Raw genomic sequence first — 27,500 nt, 5'->3', positions numbered from 1 at the left:
GGAAGTGTCATTAGTATTGCTTTTTCAGATCCCCTCCCCCTTGGAATATGCTTCAGAGGAAGAGGATTCTATTAGTCTGGATTCCCCTTTATAGGAACTCTCCTTTGGGACGCTATTTCTGATATGATGGAATTCTTTAAGTGAGATTGTTATCATGTTTCTGATATGCAGAAGAGGTATTATGAGCTCCTCCATGTGGAGTTTCCCAAGCCTTCTGCTATTCTTCCAGTTCTGGCTGCCCTCCTTGGATACTTTCAGCAGATTCTGTAGCCCCTTTTTCTCAGCCCTCAGCTCCTAAGAGGCCGGACAGATTTTGCAAGGTGCCTGAAGATTGTAAATTTCCTTATAAAATGCCCTTTTGTTGATCCTGCTGTTTTGTCTGTGTCCTCTGACAAACCTTCTAAACAGTTGCCCTCTATCAAGTTGCTTCCTTCATACAAGGCCATGTAAAGGCTGGACAAAAAGGTCTGTACTGCTCCCACCCTGTCTTTTAGGGCTATTAATTACCAGACTCATATGACCAGGTATGTTTTAATCCGCCTTTCTCAGGTGATTTTTGACCTTAACTGATTCTGAGGGGAAGACTTTCCATGTTGGGTTCTACCTCTCATGTTGCCTGACACCCTATTAAATGCAGTTGTGCTGCAGCTGATGCTTCTCCCAGGGCTGCTGTATTTGGTTCTGTTATGAGGCATCACTCTTGGCATTTTGTTTAGGCTTTGCTTGATGACATTAAGGTCAAATTATCAGCTGCACCTTTAGATAATAAAAATATGTTTGGTGCTGCTGCTGCTGAACTTTCTAAATATCCCCAGAATAAGAGCAAAGCCTTGCAGGAGCTAAAACCTATTTTTGTTTCTCCAGTTCCAAAGTTTCAGAGGAATTACCCTTCCAAACCTGCATTCTTTCGCTGAGAATTTCTCCCTCCACTTAAGGGTAGAAGGGGTTCTAGACTTGTGCCTCCTGCTAAATCTACAGAGACCCCCATTTCCCCCAATAAATCTCCTTTTCAGGACAAGCCAGGTTCTATCTTGACAGTTTGGTTCCCCTTTCCCTCAGCCAGGTTCCCTTATCCCTTTATCTTTCCCTGTCACTTCCAAAGTAGTTAAGGATCACAGTGGACTCTGGTTCTTTCCATTATCTGCCAAGGATGTTCGTGGGTTGGAAATTTCTTATTCCCTTTCTGGGCATCCCTCAACCTCCTCAAGTACAGCTTCCTCTTTTCTCAGAGGTGGTCCATTCTGTCTTGCCCCAAGGACACCATTCAAGCTATGCCTCCTGCCCAGGAAGGGAGGTATTTTTATTCCTGAATGTTTCTGGCTCCCAGGAAGGAGGGCACCTGGAGACCAATTCTGGACCTTTTTCAGCTCAACACCAACCTCAAGGTCCCCTCCTTTTGGATGTTGTCTCTTCAAGTTTTATTTCCTGTTTTGCTTCCTTAGGCCTTTCTGGTTTCTCTGGATCTCAAGGATGCCTACCTTTATATCTCCATTCATGTCCTTTTCAGGACAGTTTTGTATTTCTCTGTTTCTCCCATGCATTTTCAGTTTTCTGCTTTGCCCTTTGGCCTCTGTACTGCCCGAAGGATATTCACCAAATGCCTTGCCCCTGTCATCACTTTTTGCAGGATGAGAGGGGTTCAGAGCTTTCCTTATCTGGATGGATCTGCTCATTCAAGCATTGCCTCCCGGCGGCTCTGCTTCAGAATCTCCAATTTACTATTTCCTTGCTGCAGATTCTGGTGGTCATCATAAACTTTCAAAAATCAGTCTTGACTCCTTCTCAGGATCATGTTTTCCTTGGTTGTGTGATCCAGACCATCCCCAGGCCCATTTTCCTTTTTCTGGTTTGTTCTTCCACTGGGTCCAGTCATGGCCAGGGACTTTCTCAGGGTTTTCTGGTTTATGTCCTACACCATTCCCATGTTGTCTCTGGCCAGGGTTCCCTTTCTTCCTTCTTTCACGCTCAAGCTTCAGTGGTGGATTCTTCATCTTTCTCTCAACCTGGGGTTTCTTTCCAGTCTTCAGTCTTGACTCGAGAGCTGTTTACAGATATCTCAGACAGGGGTGAGGAGCTTCCTTTGACTCTCTCAAGGTTCAGGGTCTCTGGCCTCTTCATCAGAGGTCAGACAAAATCATCATCAAGGGGATGAGGTCTCTGCTTCTAGCTCTTCAGGCTTTTCATTCCCTGTTTGATCCTGGGCCCCTCAAAGTTTTGACAGACAATATCACAGTGATGTGGTATGTCAACAAGCAAGGGGGGGGGGTTAAGGGCCTACCTCCTTTGCAGGTTAGCTTTTCAGGTCTGGAATCTTCCTATCCAGTATCAAGTGACTCTTCAAGCTGTCTACATTTCCTCGGAACACAATCTAATGGCAGAATCTCTGGTCATGTCCATCACAGAAGCTTGCGAATGGATGGTCTGAAGTAGTTAACTTCATTTGATCAGCAACCTGTGGGTACCGGATCCATCCTCGGATCCGAGCCAACAGCTTTCCAAGCTAAAAGATCCAAGCTCTCAGCTCCTCCCCCTTACTCACAATGCCCTGCCACCTCCCTCCAGTCCTCAGATCTCGTTTGCTGCGGCTTCTGATAGCTTCTAGCGACGAGCTGTTGGCGTTGGGTGAGAGTTTTAAAAAACCTTTTAAAAATTTTTCTAAGACTTTTGTGTGTTGAGCGAGTGTAGTAGGCCCTTAGTTTCTGTCTATATACTTTTTTCGGTTTTTCTTGTGGTAAATTTATTGTTTAAATTTAATTTTTTCCCCTCCCCTTTACTGTATGTGTGTGTGGTCATGCGATGGCTGAAGGGCCTAAGGCCATTTTTTCAAAATGCAGTGAGTGTGGCCATAAGCTGTCCCCAGCAGATGGCCACACTCAGTGCGTTCTCTGCCTAGTGGTAGCCCACTTGTCTTCTGGCTGCCAAGTGTGTGCGGCCTTCAACCCCCGGGCTGTGAGGGATAGGAGGAATAAGTTAATCCTGGTGGGGCTTTTGCCCGCGGATTCTTCTTTCTCCTCTCCCTCTAAGGCACCAGCCGCGGCAGCGGCTGTCCTGCCTTCAGTTCCCCCTCCTCTGACTGGGACTCCACCTCCCTCTGTGTCTCTGGGAGAAGAGGGACTCTTCTTCTAGAGAGAAGATGCACAAGGACAAGGAGCAGCATAAAAGCCATAAGAGGCAGGCAGAGTCTCATCCCTCTGCTCCGCCAGCTAAGGTAGTTTACCCTACCAGGAGGGTCTCCGGATTTCCACCCTCTCGGCTCCGTTCCCCCCTCTTTTCCCCAGAGCCGGAGCAAGAGTACCGGTCTCCCTCTAGGTCTTCGAGGCGACCTTTCCGGCCTGCTTCGGCGACCTCTTCGAAGGTCCACCAGAAGCATGTCTGACGCTGATTTGGACCGGATGATGCATCGATTCTTGCAGGCCCAGATGCACATGGGGGTGCTCCTCCCTCCCCCCCTCTGGGGGGGGCTCGACCCCTTTCTTTGCCTCAATTGCTCCTTCTCCGATTCGCTATTGGGTTTCGGAGTCTTTGGATCCGAGCCGTCTCGGACCTGGGGAGTCGTCGGCGCCGACAGTGGTGGCTACTTCGGCGACATACCCACGAGCGTGTTGGATCCGAGCTCTCGGGGCTGAGAGCCGAGCTTTGGATCCACAGGGGTGAGTGTGTCTTCAGCTTCGTTTCGGTCGGAGCACACTCCCCTTTCGGGTTCAATCGCATCGGCTCCGACACCCATCCTTGCGTCGGAGCCGAGGGGGCTGCTCGCGGAGCCAGGGGAAAGTGGTTCGCCCTCGGCTTTTGACATAGTGGAGAGGGTTCTGTCCAAAAGTTCCAGGTCCCCGGTCCGGGCTACGGATCTACCCGTCACTCCCACGCATTTGGGCCTATCTTCCATCGTCTGGCCCCAGGGACAGCCTGCGTCGGTGCTCCAGTTGGTTCCCGTAGGGGAACAAGACCCCGTTGGTGAGCCCTCCTCGGAGGTGCCTCAGAAACGAAAGTGCAAAAGGAGGCACATGGACTCCCCCGAGTCCCTCACGGAGGATACGGACTTAGAGGAAGGGGAAAGTTCCCCAAGGTCACTCCCTGAAGACATCTCCTTTGGAGACATTATGGAAATGCTATGTATCAGTGGGGGGTGGTCTGCCCAAAAACCTTCCTCCGATGAGTCTGTGTTTCTGGAGGAGTTTGATGCAGGCCCATCTACCTCTTGGGTGTCCCCCCTTGGCTGATCCCCTGGTAGACTTGATTACTACCAGGGCTTGGAAGGAGCTGGACACCGTGGAGCCAATCTCTAAAAGACCAGACAAAATACTCAGTCCCCCTTCTGACAGACAGGCATGGAATGAAGGTTCCCCAGTAGATGCCATGGTGGTGGCAGCTGTCACTAAGAAGGAACTAGCACAGAAAAGTTCCTCGGTCCATCCTCCTGATAAGGAATCTGGGATGATGGACCGTATTGGAAAGCGGATGTTTGCTTCAGCTACCTTTTCCATAAGGGCGCTGAATTACCTGGCACATGTCATCAGGCTCCAGCGGGACTTGATAAAGGAATACGCTGGAGCTCCCCCAGAGTCCATGGCGGCCGAGGACAAACAGACCTTCTCTGCTTGCATGGCCACCCTAAAGTCAATTTCTAACACTTCCATGCGGCTCCTCTCCCATGCCATGGAGGGAGTGGCTAGAGCTAGCGGAGCAGGGGTCCCCTTACGGTGCCACGCCTGGCTTCCCCTTTGTGACTTTGCGGAACCCTTCAAGGCGTCCTTCGTGAACGCTCCCTTTGACGGTTCTATGCTATTCGGCAAAACCGTCCTCGACACGCTGCTCCAGAGCGAGAAAGATGGGAAGACACTGTCTGCCATCGGGATCCGCTTCTCTAATCCTCAAAAGTCCTTCTCAAGGAACCAGAGAGGACAGAAGAAGATGTGGTTCCGGAAGTCCCAGCAGTCCCGTCCCGCTCCGGACCCCTCGTCCTTCAGAGACAGAGGAGGACAAGGTGGACGCCAGCCCAGAGGCAGAGGGGGGGGGCGAAGAATTTCGGGTCCAGAGAGCCTTTCTCAGACCGACCCGCGCAGCAGCCCTGAGGGCTTGCCCAGCTGTCCCTCTCTGGAGGCAGTCGGGGGACGTTTTTCAGAGCACCTACAAAGTTGGGAGTCCATTACTACAGATCATTGGGTGCTCCGAATAATATCCAGAGGTTACACTATTCCCTTTCTGCATCTTCCCCCTCTAACGAAACGCCTTCCCGATGTCCCACCCAATCAAAGGGAGGCGGCGGCTTCAGAAATTTTGAAGTTGCTAAAAAACGGGCCATCCAGCATGTCCCCCCAGAGAGGTCCGGATTAGGCAGTTACTCCAGGTTCTTTTTGGTGCCAAAAAAGACGGGGGAAACCTGTTCATTGCCAAAGAGAAATTCCGGATGGTCACTCTGCAATCTATTCTCCCTCTCTTACAGGAGAATGACTGGATGTGCTCCATAGACCTCAAGGATGCGTACTACCATATTCTCATGGACAGACGGTCCAGGAGGTTTCTCCGCTTTCGGCTAGGAGACAGTCACTTTCAGTTCAGGGTTATCCCGTTCGGCCTCACCACAGCCCCCAGGGTGTTCACCAAGGTCATGGCAGTTGTAGCAGCCCACCTGAAACTTCAGGGAATTCAGGTCATTTTGTACCTGGATGATTGGCTCCTCACCCGCCCCCACCATGCATCTGCTTTGCTCCACCAGGGATTACTCCCTAGCCATGGCCCAGCGTCTAGGCATTACTATAAATTTTCAGAAGTTGTTTCTTCATCCTGTGCAAGTTCTGGATTTTATAGGGGCCAGGATAAATACATGCCAAGCCAAAGCCTTTCTAACAACGGACAGGTTGCGCAACTTGTCACTACACGTAATGCCGCTCCTGCAGTCTCCAGCCCCACCTGCAGAGTTGGTCCTGAGAGCCCTGGGCTCCATGGCGGCAGCCATAAGCCTGTCACCTTTAGCAAGATTGCATATGAGAGTTCTACAATGGACTCTTCAGGTTCAGTGGTCTTTCCTACTCCACCCATTGGAGTCTCCAATTCCCCTGAGCAGGGTTTGCAGGAACTTCCTTCTTTGGTGGCTCCATTCCCGAGAGCTGCGGGAGGGGAGACCATTTGTGATGCCTTAGCCTCTAGCCACGCTGACCACAGACGCTTCTCTCCTCGGGTGGGGGGGGGGGTGGGGGCATTCTGTGGGCAGAACCGTCCAAGGCACGTGGACTCCCTTAGAGACCATCCTGCATATCATTGTCCTGGAGATGAGGGTGGTGCTTCTAGCATTGCAAGCCCTTCTTCCTCTGGGGACTATTGCAATTCAGGCAGACAACATGGCAGTGGTCTGGTATATCAACAAACAGGGAGGCACCAGATATTACCCTCTTTGTCGGGAGGCTATGAGAGTTTGGGAATGGGCGATTTCCACCAACCACTTTCTGATAGCAATGCACACTCCGGGTCGGTCCAACATTTTAGCGGACAAGCTGAGCCGCTCGATCCTCACACCTTACGAGTCGTCTCTAAACCCATCAGTAGCGAATCAGATCTTCCTCGGATGGGGTCAACCTTGCTGCGATCTTTTTGCTTCTCCTTCAAACACAAAATGCAGCAAATTTTTCACCCTGATTCCCCCAACAGGGGAGAGCCCCAGAGATGCCCTGGTGCATGCTTGGCCCCCCGGTCTCCTGTATGCTTATCCTCCTCTTCCGCTGATGACAAAATTTCTGCAGAAAGCTCATCGGTTGGGGAGCAAAATAATCCTCATAGCCCCATTCTGGCCTCGCTAGATCTGGTTCCCTTACCTGCGGTCTCACAGTGTAGTTCCTCCTTGGATCTTAGATCCCATTCCAGATCTGATCTCTCATCCTGCGGGATTACAGCCCCCAAACCTGGGGAACCTCAAGCTCACGGCTTGGTTGATCCAGTTCCACTAATCGCAAGGACTCCCGGTATCTCGTCTCCCGTAAAATCTATTCTGGTAGCGGCGCATAAACCTTCTACTAGAAAGATCTACAGAAGTAAATGGAAGCGTTTTTCCATCTGGGACAAAAATAGAGATTTAGATCCTTTTACTGCTCCCATCCCAACGGTTCTTAAATTCTTGTCCCATATCTTTTACCAAGGAGCTAGTGCTTCTACAGTCAAAGTCCAAATGGCAGCTATTTCCCATTCCCACATTGGGGATAACCTTGGCCCCTTAGCGTCCGCTAAGATATACAAAACCTTTTTGAAGGGCACTTTTCTGTTGAAACCTCCTGCAAGAAATGCGGTTCCACATTGGGACTTAACCTTGGTTCTTCAGGCCTTGACTGGCCCACCCTTTGAACCGGCTGCTTTGGTTGAGTTAAAATTTTTATCTTGGAAAACGGCCTTCCTGATTGCAATTACTTTAGCCAGGAGAGTATCTGAGCTTCAAGCCCTTTGCATGAAACCCCCGTATCTGGTCTTCCGTAAGGACAGAGTGTCTCTCAAGACTAACCCTTCTTTCTTGCCTAAGGTAGCCTCTGAATCCAATATCAACCAATCCATTAATTTGCCTATGTTTTTCCCCAACTTTCAGAACAAAGGGGAATACAGATTGCACTTATTGGATGTGCACAGACAATTGCGTTTTTACTTGCACAGGACGGCTACTACTAGGAAATCAGATCAACTTTTTGTTTCTTTCGCTAAACCATCTATGGGTAAGCCTATTACGAAAGTTACCTTGGCCAGATGGATATCCCAATGCATCGGGCATGCTTATTTAGCCTCCAGCCAGCCTGCACCCTTGGGGGTCCATGCCCATTCTACCAGGTCTATGGCTACTTCTGCAGCATTCTGGTCGAGAGTACCTCTAGACGACATCTGCCCAGCAGCTACTTGGTCCTCTTCTCATACCTTCATTTCTCATTATAAGTTGGATCTGATGTCCAGGAGTAGGGCATCATTTGGCTCCGTAGTGCTCCAGAATATCCTTCCTTGAGGTCTGCCCAAGGATTTAGGTAGCTGGGGACTCTGTCCCACAGGTTGCTGATCAAATTAAGTTAACTATTTCAGATAAAGAAGTTATGTACTCACCATAACGTTCCATCTGAGTAGGTAACTTCATTTGTCTGCAACCGACCCCCCCCCCTTCCTTCCCCCTAACCTGTTTTATGGTTATTCCATGACGCAGGGTTTCACCTGGTCTTGCATTAGGTTAGTGTTCCTCTTTCGAGGGTCATAGTCTGTTTCTTGTTAGGCAAACTCGATCTGAGGACTGGAGTTAGGTGGCAGGGCGTTATGGGTAAAGGGGAGGAGCTGAGAGCTCGGATCTTTTAGCTTGGAAAGCTGCCGGCTCGGATCCGAGGACGGATCCGGTACCCACAGATTGCAGACAAATGAAGTTACCTACTCAGATGGAACGTTATGGTGAGTACATAACTTCATTTTTCACAGATGTGTGTTGCTGGACATTGTCCATTGGTGGGGTACTCCTCAAGTAGATATTTTTGCCTTCCGTCTTAACAGGCAACTTCTCTTTTCTGTTCGAGAGTCCCAAGTCCTCTGTCTCAGAAAGTGGACTCCTCCTCTTTTCCTTGGAAGGGGATATATGCCTTCCCTCTCCTTCCCTTGCTTCTGACAGTCTTGTACAAGATTAGGCAGAACTGTCACAAAATCTTGTTGGTGACTCACTTTTCTGCCCAGCCAGCATTGGTTTTCCCTTCTTTCTCTCTTGGCCTGGGTCATTTCTCACAAGTTACCTCACCGGATGGACATTCTTACACAAGACAAGAAAACTGTTATCCATCCTCACTTGTCCACTCTTTAACTGACGCTGTGGGTGATAGGGTTTTCATCCCTTTCAGGCATTTTTTTTTTCTGAAGGCGTGCTTTGGTTCATGCAGAAAGTCAGGAAGCCTACTACCAGGAAGTCATATTTGTCCAAATGGAAGTTATTTTCTGCCTGGTGCCTCTCTCGCCATCAGGATCCTCTATTCATTTGAGGTTCCTCTGGTCCTGTGTTATTTGTGTAATCTGCTCCATGCTGGATTGGCAAATTCTTTAGTTAAAGCTGACCTGTCAGCAATTTCTGCTTTTTTGGCCTTGAATCCTTCTCTGTCCTCTAGATTTGAGGTCAAACAGTTTCTCACAGGTGTCCATATCAGGCCTTCCAGGAAGCCTATTCCATTTTCCTGGGACATTAATTTTGTTCTTGAAAAATTGACTCAGGCTTCTTTTGAGCTTGCTGCTTCATCTTCCTTGCAACATTGTACTTTGAAGACTGTTATCCTTTTGGGTCTCACTTCAGCCAAATGGGTTTCTGAACTTCAGGCTCTCATGGTTGTCCCTCCTTTCTTAGTTTTCCACTGGGACAGGATGTCTCTTCATACTAATCCTTCTTTTATGACCAAGATGGTCAATGAGCTGTCCCTTAATCAGTCTATTCATTTGCCTTCCTTTTTTCCTTCTCTGCAATCTGCCAGTGAGAGGGCTGTTCATACCTTGGACTTGCATGGACAGCTCAGATATTATTTGGATAAAACTAAAGTTATTCGCAAATCTGTGCAGCTTTTTGTTTCTTTTCATCCCAGGTCTTTGGGTTTAGCTGTTTCTAAGTAGACCATCTTTTCCTAGATTTATAAAGCCATTTCCTTTTGTTATTCTTCTCGTGGTAAATGTCTTTCCCCTTCTGTAAGGGTTCACTCTACCAGAGCTGTTGCTTCCTCTGGTGTGTTTTTCAAAGGGCTGGATATCAATTCCATCCACGAGGCTGCTACTTGGTCTTCTGTCCATACTTTCAGTAGTCATTATAAGTTGGATGTTAGAGCTGGCTTTGCCAGGGCTATCTTACATAGGTTTCTCAAGGGTTCTTCAGTGCCATCCTCTCCTCCCAGGGTTCCTGTTGAGCTTTTGTACTGTCACCTTTGTTAGGAATCTTTAAAAGTGATATGGAAGGGCGTAGCACAGAAGTGTAAAATCTTACCATAACAGCAGATGCCTTTCTCTACACTGTTGCAGTATTCACTCCCTCCCTCCTGCCCACTGTGCTCTGCCCTGTTCTTCTTGACCTCCTGGCTAGGGGGTTCTTTTCTCTTTACTCCTTCTGGATGCACATGTTCCTCTTGGTCCCTAGGGACATTCTGTTTCTCCTGGGGCTTTTCGGTTCTAAGGTGTGTGCAACCGTACATCAGCTTTATGCCTTACGGGGAAGCATATGTGTGATGAATGGTGTCTGTAAATTCAAAAGGCTTTGGTATACTGACTGGACATTGGACTGTCCTTGGAAGGAGATCCTGTAAGGAATACTGCAACAATGAAGAGGAGGACATCTATTGCTATAGTACGATGTTACATAACTACACTTTTCTTGCCTTTGGCAGCTGTTTGCTGTCATAATTGCATAAAACACAGGTAGGAGATTCTTACCTTTGGCAAACTGCTATGTGGTAGGCTCTGAATGTTCAGTAAGAGCGCTTCTGGCTCGGGTAGCATTCTCCTTTCCATTATCCTGCTTTACTAAATGCTTCAAGTGGGCATAACTTACCACATTCACCCCATCTTGAAAGATGGTTGCCAGCCCATTAGTCTTTAAGCAGTCCATATATGACAGTTTGTGACTTTTTTATTACTTTACATATGCACGTTTTCCCATTACAGACACTTTTTTGTCTGTAACTTAAAACAATTTTACAGCTGAACACTTCTGGGGTTGCAAGGATATAAAATGATTAAATTATAGAACACTTTGACACTGCAATATTTCTAAATCTGTAAAGGAAGAAAATAATTAAACAATATGGCAACATTATTGTAGATAGAAGTATGTAAACATTATCTTGCTTTATTGTTTACTCTTAAAATTCTACATAGAAAAAAAACATTTCATACCACGCTCCACACTCCATCATGGAAAAATGGTGGTTACCTTGTTCTCTTGGATGATCTTGTCACATTCTACTTGTCAGCATAAGAAGGCTCAGGGACACAGTCTGATTCAAAAACAAGGAAATACCCACTGGTATGTTCAGACTTAAGCAGTTTCTTTGGGTGTAAAATGGCTTCAGAAGAGAACAGTTCTTTGTCTGTCATTTGTAGTGGTGATTGTGGCACCCTTTAGCTGTTTGATTTTAAATGGCTGAGAATGGTAAAGATGTAATTGTTTTGATCCACTTGTTTTAGTAACATGGACCCTTCCAAATTCAGGGCTGTGCAGACTAGCCTTTCTCTTGGCATCTGTGTAGGACTTCATTTTGACAATCCGTTTGTCTCACTAGTTTGACTGAAATGGACCTGGACTAAGGCACTGAATGCTATTTTATATTATAATTGGTTTTAAAGGTAAGACTTTTTGGGGAGACTCTAGTTGTGCTATAGGTTGTTCTTCTGTATCACCTCTTATAGTAGGTGCCTTTATTGTACGGACTTCTGTTTGCCTTGTCCATGTTGATCTTGAACTACTGGATGGTGTCTTTAATCTGTGGAATAATGAAGTTGTTTTTCTCTGAATGACTCGACCACTGCAGAACTACTTCAATTCAGTACTTTCAAGAAGTGATCCATTGTTTGATCTGCTAGACATGCAAACAGCAAAACTTAAGTAAGATTTTGTATGTTACTTGTATATGAGTTTTGGTTGAGGTAAATAGTATTAGTTGTACTACTGGTTATTTAGAGTATTTATCATTCATAAATGCAAAATAGTGTTAACTGAGTCATTCTTATTTTACGGGAACCAGACTTGTTGAAGTTCAACTTGCTGACCAAATGTCCTGTTGCTACAGCTGACCATGGTGGTAAGTAAAGATGCCGACAGTTTTGTAATGCATTTTTGGTTGCAGCTGCTTCAACAGTAACTTAAGCCTAGACTTCCTGAGTCACCATTCCAGTTGCTGTGCCACTGAGCTGTTGAAGCAGCAGAGATGTGGGCATGTAATGGCACATTAAGCATTCAAGTCTTTTGCTTTGTGCTCCTGGACTTGGGCCAAAGCCTTTGCCTTAAAAGTTTTGATTTATGTAGCATTCACTAGAGCTATGGTTAAGAAAGGAGCAGGTGGAGGTACTGTCTCCTTTCCTGTATTTGTATGGTTACCTGATGCATGGTATTGGGGTAATAATGTACTCCTGTACATTGGGCTGCTTGAATTTCCTTTTCTGCAAGATACTACTTTTAGTGACCATCATCTTTGTTAAGAGAATATCTGAGCTGTAGGCCTGGATGTGCAAAATTAATTTCTTTAAGATAAACCACATACTCTTAAGTTATACATTGACAAGCTTCATATCCCCACCAAACCCAGTTAACTCCACTGAATACACAGAATGGTACACTACCATGCTATACCAACATATAAACAGCTGCATATATGCAGTTGTACCTTGCAGGATCAAGCATAGGGCAAACCTCACAAACTAATCTCTTTGGTGGAACCATAATATCAATAAGCTTTACAATAAAAAGAGGAGAATTTTGATCAAAAGTAAGAAGACTAATTCCCAGAATGATAGAGCCCTTATCATTAAAATAAGCAAACAACTTTGCTTAATAAAATCCACCAAAGCCAAATCTGAAGCTAAAATACCTAGCAAAGCCAAAGACAATTGCAAAGCCCTTTTTAGTTATGTTCTTATTCTCAGAAGCATGAAGCAGCAATGCACTGAGCTGATTGTGAACAGTGTTACACTAAGGCTAAAGATATAGCTAACCTTACTGGCCAATAAATTCAGCTCAAATGTTTCCCTTCTCTCCCACAATATACACGTGAAACAGCTCATCTCTTGCCATCACACATGTCCAAGGCTATTTAAGCTAAAATTATTGTATTGATGAGTCCCAGCAATATCCTTGGATATGCCTTAAACAGCATTAAGCATGATTTGGCCACCCCCTATAAACACTGTTCAACCTCACCCTCTATAAAAGTTTTGTATCAAGCAAATGGAGAACAGCTACTGTCATTCCCCTGCATAAAGGAGGACCTTTCACAGACTCAGGGTGTTACAGACCAACAAGTCTGACCGGCCTCATATGCAAAACTATGGAAAGACTTGTCATGGAACTACTCAATAAACAGATAGGGAATCTCCAAACACTGGACCCATCTCAGTTTGCATTTGTCAAGGGCAGATCATGCTTGCTTAGCCTGGTGGCCTTCTTTGAAAAGGTCAACAAAGTAACGGAAAAGCCTTGTATGTTCTTAGAACCAGACCTTCTTTGATGGTTTCAGAGTTTGCTTTGAAGCAAACTATTTATTTACCCTGATCCCCAGAAAAAAAAACAAAACTTCTGCACCTGAAGAATTTGTACAGACAATTAAGATGTTATAATCACAGCAGAAATAACTTCTGACATATTAGCTGTTGGCCGCTTTCACGCTGGGGAAAAAAGGCAGACCTATCTCTCAGCAAGTGCTATTAGTGAATGTCTAACTGTATTACTTTCTGCTAAGGCTACTATGGGTGTACTGTTGCAAGACTAGACAAGAACTCGCTCATCCAGGGAAGTGTACAGCTTTCTTCAAGATTGTTTCAAAACCGAGCAGTTAGGCAGACTACCATTCATATTTTTATGCACTATAACTGGGTATTCATTTTGAAAGCTGGGCAAGCTTTGCCGAATTCTGCATTCTTAGCTTTAGCTTCAGCTCCCCATATGTAGTTTAGTGCTGTGGGACTCTTGCCATGTGTCATGAATTTTACTGACGGTTATAATGAATATTGTACAACTATGTGAGGAACTCAGCATGACTGTACTTGTTTGAATAAGAGAATAACTACATTGTGTGCTCCCAGTTCCCACCCTTGTTATTCTTCTAGCTTTATGGACCTTACTTGCCTGTTTGGGAGGTCTGGTGGGAAAGTCAGTAACCCCTAGCTGGAACTTTGGTCTTTCCTTGGGGATTATACGTTCAGCATAAAATTATCTTCACCCTGTGTGCCCATCTATTGGGTGCCCTAGATGTTTCTTCAGTTTTTTAAACCAGGGAAACCCTTTTTCCAAGCCTAAATTTAAATGTACCATGATTGCTTATCTCATTGTTCTTGGGCACTGTGGATGGTGTCTTCAGCCACATGTTTGCTGAAAGTCCATTTTTTATATTTTAAGTCTTTATGGATACATTCAGGTCAGTAAAGCCAAACTCCACTAGCTGTACATATGCCATGTTTTAGACTTACCGTGACATTGTTAGCATGGCATAAGTAGATTGGATGCATTTTAGAAATTCAGTGATTAAAACCCAGCCTGATGCCCATAAACATTAAAGTGCCTGCAAAATATCCTGATCAACATCCAAGCAAAGGCTAAAATGGTTATGCAGGCAAACCTTGTCTATGGCTAGTGATTTGCAAGTAGGAAATTGATAGTAGTTGAGAAGTGAATTGAGTGGGTATGTGGAAGAATGCTGTAAGGTAAGTTAATGCATTCTGTCCGTGCATATATCAGCCTGGGTATGATTCCTTCTCCAAGAATGAGAGCTTTGAAAAAAAAAAATTAGAATCCTTTTTCAGTGAAAAGGGTAAACTCATCTCTAGGATTCATTAAGGAAGAGGTCCTGATGTAAATCAACTGATATAGTAAGCAGTGAGATCAATGTTAGGTTTTCACAAAATACTCAGATGAAAGAAAAGCATGCATTGTAAGTATACCTTTTTGTCTTTTCAGGTACTTGAGAGGCTTAGATGAGAGCTTAAAAAAAGGTAAATGGAGCGAAGAAGAGGAAAAGATGCTGTTACAGTCGATTGAGAAGTATGGAGTAGGTAAGAGTTCAGTTCCTCAGTTCATCAATAACAGTGTAAGAACAGAAGATTTGTTCTAGTCTTGTCTGGACTCTGTACCATCCAGAATAGTTACCTTTTTTCTTACAGGAATTAATCTCCTCAGAGTCTGAAGCTCCTCCCGTATCCCATAATCACCTGCCCTGTGGAGATAATCCAGATCACATTGCTGGCATTGAAGCTTTGATATCTTCCTAGCAAGCTTGAAATTTTGAGAGTGATTTTGTTGTTGTTAATGCATACAAGTAATGCTTGTGGTATTCTGCTTTATTTCATAGCACTTACACTCTTTGGACCCTCTCTCTTTATTTTCTGTTCTTATTAGCTGACATTTTCTTCTCTGAGGTCCTCTCCTTCCCACATCTTAAAACAAAGTTTATTTCTAGATAGCTACTTCCTTAAAGGTTTTTTTTTTCAGTGCTTTTCAATGTTGTTGAGTGCTTGGGTATTTTATTACAGTTTTGTGTGTGTGTGTTGGCTCACTATGAGAGGTTTAACAAGTGACAAAGGCACTAAACCGTGTTAAAAAAGTGTAAGAGACGTGAGCATAAGATTCCTGCACAGGACTCGCAAGAAGTGTGAGTGATATGTTTGGGAGTAAGGCATCTGCATAGTGACTGTGGCATTTGCAGGAACCTTAGCACCCGCTTCTTATATGATGGGAAGAATAAGTAAGTTTTAAATGGTCTGCTGTCCTTCAACATGGCACCTCAGAAGAATCCAATGTGAGGGAGTCAGATAAATCTGCCAAAAGTCCAAGACCTGAAAAAAGAAAGGAAACGTGGAAGTTGGAAGATCCCAGTTTGGAGGTGGTTGCTGTCTTAGAGAAATTGTCCCCTGCTAAAGTTCTCAGGACTTCTTTATCTTCCAGCCTAGGGCCTTCTTTTATGACTAACCCAGCTAGGCCTTCTACTTTGCAGGAGTCACCAGGAGCCATTGATTCAGTTGTCTTGGTGTCTTTTCTTCTCATCCCATTTCTGCTTCTTCACTTAGGTGATTTGCTTACTTTACAAAAGTTATTGATGACGCGACTGGATAAAGAAGACATAGGTTCATTAAATTTCCCAGTTGCCAGTCTTCTGAGGCTAAAACAGTGACTGAATCCCTTCTGCAATGCACACTTAAGTGAGATAGTCAAGACTTGGCTTACTGCATTACTTTTTACTATTCATTTAGAGTCAAATACCCATATTTTTATCCTCTATTTAATTTGATCTCATAATATAAAATATAATATAATACAAAATATACACTGAATAGCTGATGCTATAGTTTTACATCATTTTCAGACTTGGCTGGTCTTCAACAGAAACAGGTCTGGGCCTCTGCAAAAGAAGGCTGCCCTCTATTTGAAAAAAAAGTTGTACTATGTTTAAAAGTAGAATTTTCTTTTAAAGTAGTAAAGTATTCCCAGTGCTCTTAACATAATGTTGAATAGTGTTCAGTAGTGAAATACATTAATTGCAAATGTTAATTTCCAGCACAGTCACATAACGTTCTTATTAATTTTAGTTCTCCAAGTGTATGAAAACTGGCTTGCTAAGAGTTGGATCATAAATTAAAAGTACACTTGTGCAGACATTCTAAATCTCAAACCAGCCGTGAGTATATCAAGTGCCAGAATGCTGTAGTATTCCACAGAATGTATATTTCCTGTTAAGATTTCCATTCATTTTGTCTGCATTACTTTTTATCATTGTCATTTGTCCAGTAGTGTTGCCTAGTTAGTGCATTAACTATACATATATTTTCCTTTTGTAGAATTTTCTGTGGGGTATGGATGCCACTGTAGCCTAGTGGTTTATGCTTCCTCAGTGTTTGGCTTTCTGGTTCATTTCCCATTTGGGGTGCTTTCTTTGTGGAGTCTGCTTGTCCTGTCTGTGTCTGTGTTGTTTTTTTATGGGTTCAGTGCTTTCCTCCCCTGTCAGAAAGACATAGATGAATTGTTGAGCTTCCAAGCTGCCTACAATTGTACTTGTGAGTTTGTATGTGTAAGTGCATGTCTGTGAGTGTATATCCTGAGATGTAGTGGCATTCTGTTATTAGTTTCTCTACGTTACAGCAGTTGAGTGCCAAGAAGACACTGAATAGTTTAAATGGGTATAGATAAATGAAGAGCCATCACTGAATTTGTTGTTAGCTTCATGGACTGTGAATTATATTCTCTGACGTATGTGTTTTATGTACAGGTCATTGGAGCAGAATAGCTTCAGAACTACCCCACAGGACAGGATCCCAGTGCCTTAGCAAGTGGAAAATCATGATTGGGCTAAAGGTAAAAGATACTTCTGGATTGCCTAATTTGAAATTCTTTCAAAGATTGTTGGTAAATTCTTCAGTAAATATTTTGGGCCAGTTTTGCAGTTTTATTGTGAGCACACAAATGATGGATCCATAAGTGTGTATGCCAAAGGTCAGACTATATGATGCAGAGGGTCCACTTCTAAATTTCGAAATCCCACAATCTCGACTTTCAATATCTTGAACCCATAATGTTGAGATTGTGGAATCTTTGAAATTATTAAAAAAAAAAAAACATGAGAAAATCTAAAAGCATGTTTTTGCAGGGGGCAAGCCCCCCCCCTGCATCCTAAATATACTACCTCTGAGATCGCTGTACAGTGAAGAGAACTATAATGTAGATTGCTATACAGTGCGGAACAGGAACATTACAGTCCTCTACACTGTAGTGTGATCTCGTAGTTAGTATATTTAATTTGCAGGGAGTATAGGGTTGCAGGGGGGCTTGCACCCCCCTGCAAAAACATGTTTTTGGATGTTGCCATGTTTTTTTATAATTTCAAGATTCCACAATCTCGACATTATGGGTTCGAGATATTGAAAGTTGAGATTGTGGGATTTCAAAATTTAGAAGTGGACCTGATGCAAAATATGTACATATGTATTTATATTGTGTATTTCTACAAAGTCCAATTTTATAAGGTTAGGTTTTACATTAAATAAGACAGTTTCTTTAGTCCTAACTGAAGAAACTTGCATCACTTCAACATTTAACACAATTTTTTTCCTTTTAACTCAGTGGTAACAACAGAACATAAATTGTTTTCTTCAGCTTTAAAACAATAGATGTTTTCATATCACTATTGCAGTATTCCTTACTAAAGGGATCCCCTGCCAAGGATAGCCCAATGATAGGCCAGTATACCAAAGCCTTAGGATTTTTAAAAGTATGTCCTATGTCACACATATGCTCCCCTGTCACAGCGTAGGACATAAAGGTGATGTATGGATGTACCTACCTCAGAACTTCTTTGCCCTCGGTCTGAATGTCATCTTTGATCATTGGTCTGAACGCTCCTTCATTTCTGCTGGTTACCAAGCTGTTTTCAGATAAGTGTCCCATTGGGGATTTTTTCTTATCTTGTCTTTTTGTTTTAGTTGCAAGGTTACAAGTCAACTGGAAAGGGAAAATGCCAGTGTGTGAGAGACAGATTCCCCATAAGGACTGTCACAAGCAGTGTCTGTTTTGCTTGGGTACTTCTCCTGACCATACGTCATGTCTGATTTGTCAAGCATTTGTCCCTAAGACTATTCATAGTCATCTCTTCTCCTTGTCTATCTACATAGAGAACCACTGCCTTTAGTTGTTGGTGCAGGGTGTGATGGTGGAATCGTTCCAACCCGAGAACCACTGCCTTTAGTTGTTGGTGCAGGGTGTGATGGTGCAATTGTCCCAACCCAAGGGTCAGATGTCTGCCAAGAAGAAGACCAAAAAAAGTTAGGTTGGATTCAGCTGCTGTACCTCCTCTCCTGGAAACCTCCCTCAAGACTGGTGAAAGCCCAGAGAATAATATGGTTATTCTGTTGGATTCCTCTGCTGTGATCATTTTAGAGACTGGCATGGATCCGTCTTCTCACACATCCTAGGAGGGTCTGCAGACATCCATTATGGCTGTTGATAGGGATCCATGGTTGATCATATCTGAAGAACTGAGGGGTGTTCTGAAGATTTTTGTTGGGGAAGCGATTCCCACTGCATTGACTGAGTGCCAGCAAGGGTCCAAACTTCCTAAGAGCTTTAGGGCTGACATCCCTTTGAAAAAGAAGCATAAAACAAAACATATTTCCCCTGCTGTTAAGGATTCCCAGTGTGAATGGCAGGATTTTACACAGGGGTTGTTTAATGCAGTAATGATTGAAGCTCCCCCCAGGGAGTTTCTGTTCCTGTTCCCTCTTGGTTATTCTACTCCCCTTAAAGGTCTAAGGAGCAGGACTCTCCTGATGAGGAATTGGACTCTGGAGAAGAGTTGTTAGGCTTAATCCTCTCAGATTCCTTCTCCGTTAGACTGTCGTTTTGAAGAGGAGGACTTCATTAGTCCAGACTCTTCCCTTTGAGGAACTATCCTTTGGGGATACCATCTCTCATATGATGGTATTTAAGTGAGACTGTACCCAGGTTTCTGATGTCCAGAAGAGTTATGAACTCTTCCATATGGAATCTCCTAAACCCTGGGCTGTCCATCCTGTCCTTGCCTTGTTAGACACTTTTTCAGCAGCATCTCAGGCTCCTGATTCCCAGCCCCTAAAAAAACTGATAGGTTTTATAAGGTGCCTGATGATTTTAAGTTTCTTTACAAATGCCCTCCTGCTGACCCCTCTGTTGTCTCTGTCTCTAAAGACAAACCTTCCAAAGTATTGCCTTCTACTAAATAACTTCCTTCTGACAAGGACTGTAGGGCCATGGAAAGGCTGGGAAAAAAAGTTTACATTGCTGCTGCCCTGGGCTTTCAGGCTATTAATTATCAGACCTATATGACTACGTATATTTTAGCTTTTCTGTCTCAGGCCTATCAGGTTATTTCTGACCTTCCTGATTCTGAGGGGAAGGTTTCGTCCCTCTCTTTGTTGGGCTCTTCTCAATTGGTCCATCATTCTCTTAAATGTAGTCATGATGTAGCTGATGCTTCTTCTAGAGTTATTGCCTTTGGTTTTGTGTTAAGACATTATTCTTGGCTTCACCTCCAACCTTTGCCTGATGCTATTAAGGCTAAATTGGGGAATGCTTCTCTTGACAATAAAAATCTCTTTGTTTTTTTCAGGCAAAGAGTAAGGCCTTGCAGGAATTGAAACATATTTTTGTTTCCTCTATTCCCTAATTTTAGAGGAGTCATCCTTCCAAACCTGCCTTGGTACGAAGACAGTCTTGCCCTCCCCCCAGAGGTAAAAAGGGTCCTAGAAGGCCTCCTCCTGCTAAGTCTGTTCAGACTCTTACTACTCAGAAGCCTCCTTTTCCAGACAAGATGGGTTTTATCTGTCTACCATCTTCCCTCCTTCCTAAGTCAGGTTCTTTTATCTTTTCATCTTTCCATATCTCTATACAATTGGTTAAGGATCACTAAGGATTCTTGGGGTTCTGTCCATCATTTATCAGAGATATTTCATGGCGTGGAAATCCCTTTCTCCTTTTTTGGGCATTCCTCAACCACCTCATAAACAGCTGTCCTTTTTTCCGGATGTGCTTCAGAGCCTGTTATCTCAAGGCATCATCCAGGCAGTTTCTGTTCCTCAAAGGGAGAAAGGGTTTTATTTCACAATGTTTTGGTTCCCAGGAAAGCAGGCACCTGGAGGACCATTCTGGATCTTTCTCAGCTTAACACCTTTTTGAAGGTCCCTTCCTTTTGATTGGTTTCTTTTCAGACCTTGTTTCCTGTTCTTCTACCTCAAGCTTTCCTAGTCTCTGGATCTCAAGGATGCCTATATTCACATTCCTATTCATCCCAGTTTCAGGAAATTTTTGCATTTCTCTTTTTCTTCCTTGCATTTTCAGTTCTCTGCTTTGTCCTTTGGCCTATCTACTATCCCAAGGGTCTTTACCAAATGCTTTGCCCCTGTGGATTGTCTTTTGCAGGATGAAGGAGATTCAAATCTTTCCTTACCCTGACAATTTGCTTAATCAGGCCTCCTCTCCAGAGACCCTGCTTCAGCACCTCCAGTATGCTATTTGTCTGTTGCAAAGCTGGGGGTTTACGATAAATTTCCAGAAATCATTCTTTACTCCTTCTCAGAATCATGTTGTTCTTGTGTGGAAGCTCCAGACCATTCCTATATTGGCTTCCCTACCACCACCCAAGGCTCTGACTCTAATTCAGTCCCTTCGTCCTTGATCTTAGTTACAGCCAGGGAATTTCTAAGGTCACTGGGTTACATTTCTCCACCATTCCTATGCTTCCTTTAGCCAGGCTGTATATGAGGAAGCTACAGTGGTTTCTAGAGTCAGTGTGGTTTAATTCTCATTCTTATGGCTTTCTAGTTCCTCTTCTCCCATGCATTATGCTAGAGCTTCAGTGGTGGATTCATCAGTGTCTCTCAATCCAGGGCTTCATTTTCATCCCTCAGTTCCCCCTCAGGAACTTTTTCTGGATGCCATAGAAAGGGGGTGGGGGACTTCTTTCGGCCCTCTAAAGGTTCAGGTCTTTAGTCCAATCATCAGACCATATCAACATCAAAGAGATGAGAGCTGCTCTTCTTGCTCTTCAGGCCTTTACATACTTTGTTCCTTCCAGGCCCTCTCAAAATATTTATAGACAATATCACAGTGGTGTAGTACATCAACAGACAAGGGGGAACATGGTCTTATCTCTTGTGCACACCATTACTTTAGGTCTGGGAACTGGCTGTCCAGTATTAGGTGATTCTTCACATGGTTTATATTCCTTCAGAAGAGAACCTTGTGACAGACTCTCTGAGCAGGTCCATAACACAGACTTGCTTCACAGATATGTGTTTTTGGACATTGTCTACCAGTGGGGTACTTATCAGGTAGACCTTTTTGCCTCCACTCTGAACAGACATCTTCTTCTCTTTTACACCAGATCCCCAAGTCCCGTGGCATGGAAGGTGGGCAGCCTCTCTTTTTCTTGGAATGGAATGTTTCTCTGTGCCTTCCCTCCCCTTCCTCTCATACCAAGGGTCCTGTTCACGGTAGAACAGGACTCCCCCAAAATCTTGTTGGTGATTGCCTTTTGGCCCTGGTAGCATTGGTTCCCTTTTCTTGTGCAACTGGCCAGTAGCAGTCACACAAGTTACCTCACAGGGTGGACCTACTCACACAAGACAAAGGATCTGTCATCCATCCTCACTTGTTCACTCTTCATCTGACTGTATGGGTGGAAGGGTTTTGATCCCTTTTAGGCACATTTTTTTCTGAGGATGTGCTACAAGTTCTGCAGGAGGACAGGAAACCCACTACCAAGAAATCCTGTTTGTTCAAATGGAAGAAATTTTCTGTCTGGTGTCTTGCTTGTAACCAGGATCCACTTTCTGTGGAAGTTCCATTGGTTCTGTCTTATTTGTGTGAATTGCTCCATGCTGGGTTGGCGTAATCTACAGTTAAAGCTCACCTTTTAGCTATTTCTGTTTGTCTGCCTTTGACTCTTCCTTTGGCTTCTAGGTTTGAGGTCAAACAATTTCATAGACATCCTTCATATTAGGCCTCCCAGGAAGCCAATCCTCCTTCCTGGAACTTTAATTTTGTTCTTGAAAAATTGGCTCAGGCTCCTTTTGAACCTTCAGCTTCCTTGCAGCATTGTACGTGGAAGACTGTTCTTCTTTTTGCCTTTACCTCAGCTAGAAGGGTGTCTGAGCTTCTGGCCCTTATGGCTGTCCCTCCTTTTTAAGATTTTTGTAGGGACAGGGTGTCTGTTCGTACTAATACTTCTTTTATGTCCAAAGTGGTTAATGAATTGTCTCTTAATCAGTCTATTAATTTTCCCCTTCTGCCCAGTCTGGCAGTGAGAAGGTTCTTCACACCTTGGATTTAGAGACAGCTCTGATATTATTTGGATAACACTGAGGCCATTCCCAAGTTTGAGCAACTTTTTGTTTCCTTTCATCCTAAATCTCTAGGTTTGGCTGTTTCTAAGAAATCCATTTCTTTATGGATTTCTAAGGCTAATTCTTTTTGTTACTCCTTTCATGGGAAAAGCCTTTCTGCTTCTGTAAGGCTCATTCTGCCAGGGCTATGGCTTTCTCTGGTGCTTTTTATTTCAAGGGATTGATTACCAATTCCGTCCTTGAGGCTGCTACTTAGTCTTCTGTCCATACCTTTACCAAACATTATAAGCTGGATGCGTTTTCCAGGGCTAGAGCTGGATTTATCAGAGCTATCCTGCATGGTTTTTTGTAAGTTTCCTGCTGGCCCTTCCTCCTCCCTAGTTTCCTCTTGAGCTTTTATACTCTCTCTTTAGTAAGGAATACTACAGTAGTGGTATGGAAGGACATAATACAGTTGTGTAAAATCTTACTGTAACAGTAAATGTCCTTCCCTTCACAGTTGCAGTATTACCTCCCTCCCCTTCCCTTTTTCTTTCTGGATGCACATGTTCTTCCTTTTCTCTTTGTTCCTCCTAGGGCCTTTCAGTTCTAACGTAGGTACGTCCGTACACCACCTTTATGCCCTACGCTGTGAGCAGAGAGCATTCATGTGATGTAAAACTTTCTTTTTAAAATCCAGAGGCTTTGGTATACTGTCCAGACATTGGGCTACCCTTGGCAGGGGATCCGTTTAGTAAGTAATACTGCAACAGTGAAGGGAACGGCATATACTGTTATGGTAAGATTTTACACAATTGTACTTTCAGTACAAAGGCAGCAAGTTCAGCATACTGGTACAGGTTTTTAACAGCAGACAGAAGCATTTTCTTAAGCATGTGTTTAAACGAAGAGTCAGCAAAAGCAGTCTTACTTTGCAGACTTCTTAAACAACAACCAGGTGAACAGTTTTACTTGAATATTCTTTCTCCTTGCTTTTGGTTAAAAGAAATTAAACATCTGGTTCCTCACTACTGTCTTAAAAAACAGTCCTTCAAGCTTTGCAGTTTTCTCATGTCCTGGGCCAACTTATAAGCAAGACACATTCAAGGTTTCTTTCCAAACGTCTTAGCTTCACACATCTCAGTTTGCTTCCAGTCTCCACACTGGATTGCTTGCACACACACACAGGTTCTGATTTTAAATACCTCAGTCCAGGTCAGCTTACAGTCTCTGCATTGTTACTTAAAGGAAACCTTCCCCCTTTTTATGATAATGCAGGCCAAGCATATTCAAGTAGCTACTGGCTGATATATGTACCCTTACTCGGTAATCCCCATGATTTACCTCCAGTATATAGTTTATACATCTATATATCATATGTATGTATGTATGCATGTATCAGTGGGTCTGTGGCAGCTAGACAAACTACACTTGGTTCAAAGTCCTTTTTGCCACATCAAAATGATCAAAAATGGGCTGAATGAACAAAGTGTAAAAAATACTAAGTAACTAAGTATGTCTTTTCATAGGGGGCAGCACCTCTACCCTCCCCACATGATAGAATGTGTTCCCCGCACCCGTTATTTTGTATGTCTCTCTCTCTAGATATATATATATATATATATATTGTGTATATATATATATATATATATATATATATATATATATATATATATATATATATATATGTATATATATATATATATGTGTGTATATATATATCTATATATATATATATATATATATATATATAAAATTACATGTATTCATTCTGATATTACACAGCATGAGGGAAAAGATAAGTGCCTCTGTATTCTGTGAACTTGTCACTGAGAGTGCTGTGCTACACTACACTACTGTTGAAAAGTATGCTGTTTGATCAATTTGATTTGACGAACATGCACTTAAAAAAAGTCTTATTTGACCACAAATAAGAGATCAATGCAATTGTCTACATGTGTGTATGTATATATATTTGTGTGTCTATCTATGGATCTAGGACTTTTGATCGAAAGCTCAAAAGTCTGAATCCATAAACAGAACACACTTTAACGAAAACGCTTTCACCGAAAAAGTGCTTTCGTTAAAGTATGTTAAAAGAAAAAATTAAATCTACTGCTATGCAGGGGGGCAAGCCCCCCTGCACCCTCCCCCCCCACATTAATATTCTCACTCCGAGGTCATACTACAGTGGGGAAAAGGGAATTTTCTATTATCTGCACCGTAGTATGACCGGCACAACAAGCATACTTACCCAAAAGTGCTACGTCAGCACTTTTGGTTAAGTATGATGTTCGCCGATTAAGGTTTCGGTGGAAAGTGCAGCCGGGGATCTGCATTGTCATCCTTTTTGGTAAAAACTCTGTACCCATAAACTACCACATAGGCGGTAGTCTGCTTAACACCGAAAGTGTAATAAGAGACCTTGGGACACAGGTGGACAGTAGTCTCTCCTTTGATAATCACATCGCCACAGTAGTCAGGAAATCCTTCTACGTGGCACACCTCCTCACAAAAGGTTTCTCATCCAGGAAAAAAGAGGTCATTGTTCCCCTCTACTCATCACTCATTAGACCCATTATAGAATACAACGCCCCTTTTGGTATGTACCTCACAAGACATCTACAACAATTGGAAAGGCCACAGAAATACCTCACAAAGAGGATTACCGGCCTCAAACAGATGCCATACGCAGACAGTCTCAAAAAACTCCAGCTTTACTCTGTTGCATATCGCTTACTCAGAGGCGATCTCTGCCTAACATACAAAGCTATGTCAAACCCAGAGCTGTTGGACATGCTCCACGTAAAGAAATCCCAATCCCTCCGAGCTACACGCTCTAGGGACCTAAACCTTGTCACCACAATAAACAGAACATGCTGGAGGGATAGATTCCTATCTCAGAGACTTCCCATACTCTGGAACATACTACCTATCTGTATCAAACAAAGCTCCTCATTAGCACTCTTCAAGAAAAATCTTGATGATTGGATGGGAGATAGGAAATTCACCCCGGGATCACTTCTGTGGCTCTGCTTGACAGGGGCACAGGAAAATAATTTTCTTGGGAGGCAAAAGCCAGGGTACCATTTGGCTAGGCTTATATAGGCCCTAGGGCCAATAGCCTAGTACCTACCTATGAACCTATACATATATATATATATATATATATATATATATATATATATGTGTGTGTGTGTGTGTGTGTGTGTGTGTAAGCATGTTATCAGTAGTCTACATGCCATTACATTGATTCATAGTCTGTCCAAGCTGGTGTGCGGAATACACAGTTTGTTGAAAAGAAGCTTGATCACAAAAAAGGAAAATATACGTCATTGTTTTGCAGTCAGTAAAAGTAACTCACATAACCACCGACACATATTTGATATGGGGGGTTCACCCCCTACGCACCTTTTGATTAGAGAGGGGTACCTTTCCCACATCCTGTAACTTGTATATTACTGATTTTGCTGTCAAGCAACCATGACCATGAATACTCGCTTTTGCACCAGTTAATAAATCCTGCAGTCAGCTAGGACTGTATTTAACAGCTTGTGACAGCTCAAATAGCTGTTGACAACTTGTGTAATTGAGAGAATACCCTACATCCATCCATATATATATATATATATATATATATATATATATATATATATATATATATATATATATATATATGGGTGTACTTCTGATTGAAAGTACACTTTTTCAAATGACAGACAGCCGACTCCACTTTAGCGAAAGTGCACTTAAATGAACATGCACTTTCAAGAAGAACGGTCACTAGTTCCAGAATCTTGTTGTAGTTCAGGTGCAGTGAGTTTTACTTGCTGTTTAGATATGTAACCAGAGGGGAATCTTTACTTTTGAGAAAAATTGTTATAGATTGCAGTACAGTGAGGATAAGGAAATATACCCTTTTCTCCACTGTAGTGCTATTTCAAAGTTAGTATATATAAGTAGAGGGGGGCCCACATGGGGGTGCAAGGGGGCTTGCCTACCCTGAAAAAATGTATTTGCAGTATTTGTTGTTTTGTTTTGTTTTTCGATGATCTGTTCACGAAAGTGCGTTTTCATTTAAATGCACTTTCGCTAAAGTGGATTTAGCTGTCTGTCATTCGAAAAAGTGTGCTTTCGATCAGAAGTCGACCCATATATTTATGTATTTATTTATATATACATTTATGTACACAAGTCTGTTTAAAATGACTGAGCATCGCAAATATTGATGAAAACTTCAGAAGAGCAGATGTTGAAAAGCTAATACACATGTGCCAAGCAGTAACCATGGTGCATGAAATCTTAAGCAAAACATTGTGCCCTCACACCCCCTGCTAATTATATACACCAACTCAGCAATTGCACAATATTGGTGAAAGGGCATATTCACCGACCCTAAAAACTGTAGATAGTTTTGGACACCTGTTGCCATCTGCTTAGATGATGAAATTCTGCCATCTAAACAGATGTTTGCCAAACCAGTGTTTGATGAAGGTTATGGCTATCATAAATATATGCATATTTTTATTTATTTATTTTATTTATTTATTTTGTTGACTGGGTGAGTGAGCTAGTCCAAAGACCCTTTTCTTTCACAACCCAGGCAAGAATACATAAATTGCCAATTTTTAAGAAGAGTTTACATCTGTTAATTTATGCAGGGATATAAGTAAACAGTAACAGTATTAGTTTGCTTTACAGTGATTAAGTTATAGAAATGCATCTGACTATTGCAATTTTCTTATCTATTTTTACAGCTGGCAAAGTTCTAAAATAAATATGGGTTAATAATTATGGCTTGGTGAGTTCATTGCAAAATATAATCGCATCCATGTATGAGTGCGTGTGTATATGTATGTGTATGTATATATGTATGTATATATATGTATGTATATATATATATATATATATATATATATATATATATATATATATGTGGGTTTCATTCAGAATTTCGAAGATCATTATGTTCGAAGTTTCAA

General features: G+C 43.0%; 1 protein-coding gene across 1 annotated transcript in view; it reads left to right on the top strand.

Moving 5' to 3' along the window:
- SNAPC4 (small nuclear RNA activating complex polypeptide 4) overlaps positions 1-27,500 on the top strand; it is a 745,673-nt gene that overhangs the window by 487,350 nt on the left and 230,823 nt on the right. The window contains exons 14-15 of the mRNA XM_044058642.1: positions 14,633-14,727; positions 16,935-17,020. Of these exons, the coding sequence (XP_043914577.1) occupies positions 14,633-14,727; positions 16,935-17,020 (181 nt within the window). The remainder of the gene's footprint in view (positions 1-14,632; positions 14,728-16,934; positions 17,021-27,500) is intronic.

Source organism: Protopterus annectens, chromosome 16.part0 (assembly GCF_019279795.1).
Source record: "Protopterus annectens isolate FY-2018-M chromosome 16.part0, PAN1.0, whole genome shotgun sequence".
In the NCBI taxonomy this organism is placed as follows: domain Eukaryota; kingdom Metazoa; phylum Chordata; order Ceratodontiformes; family Protopteridae; genus Protopterus; species Protopterus annectens.
Note: the sequence above shows the minus strand (reverse complement) of the source record. Positions and strands in the feature narration are given on the sequence as shown.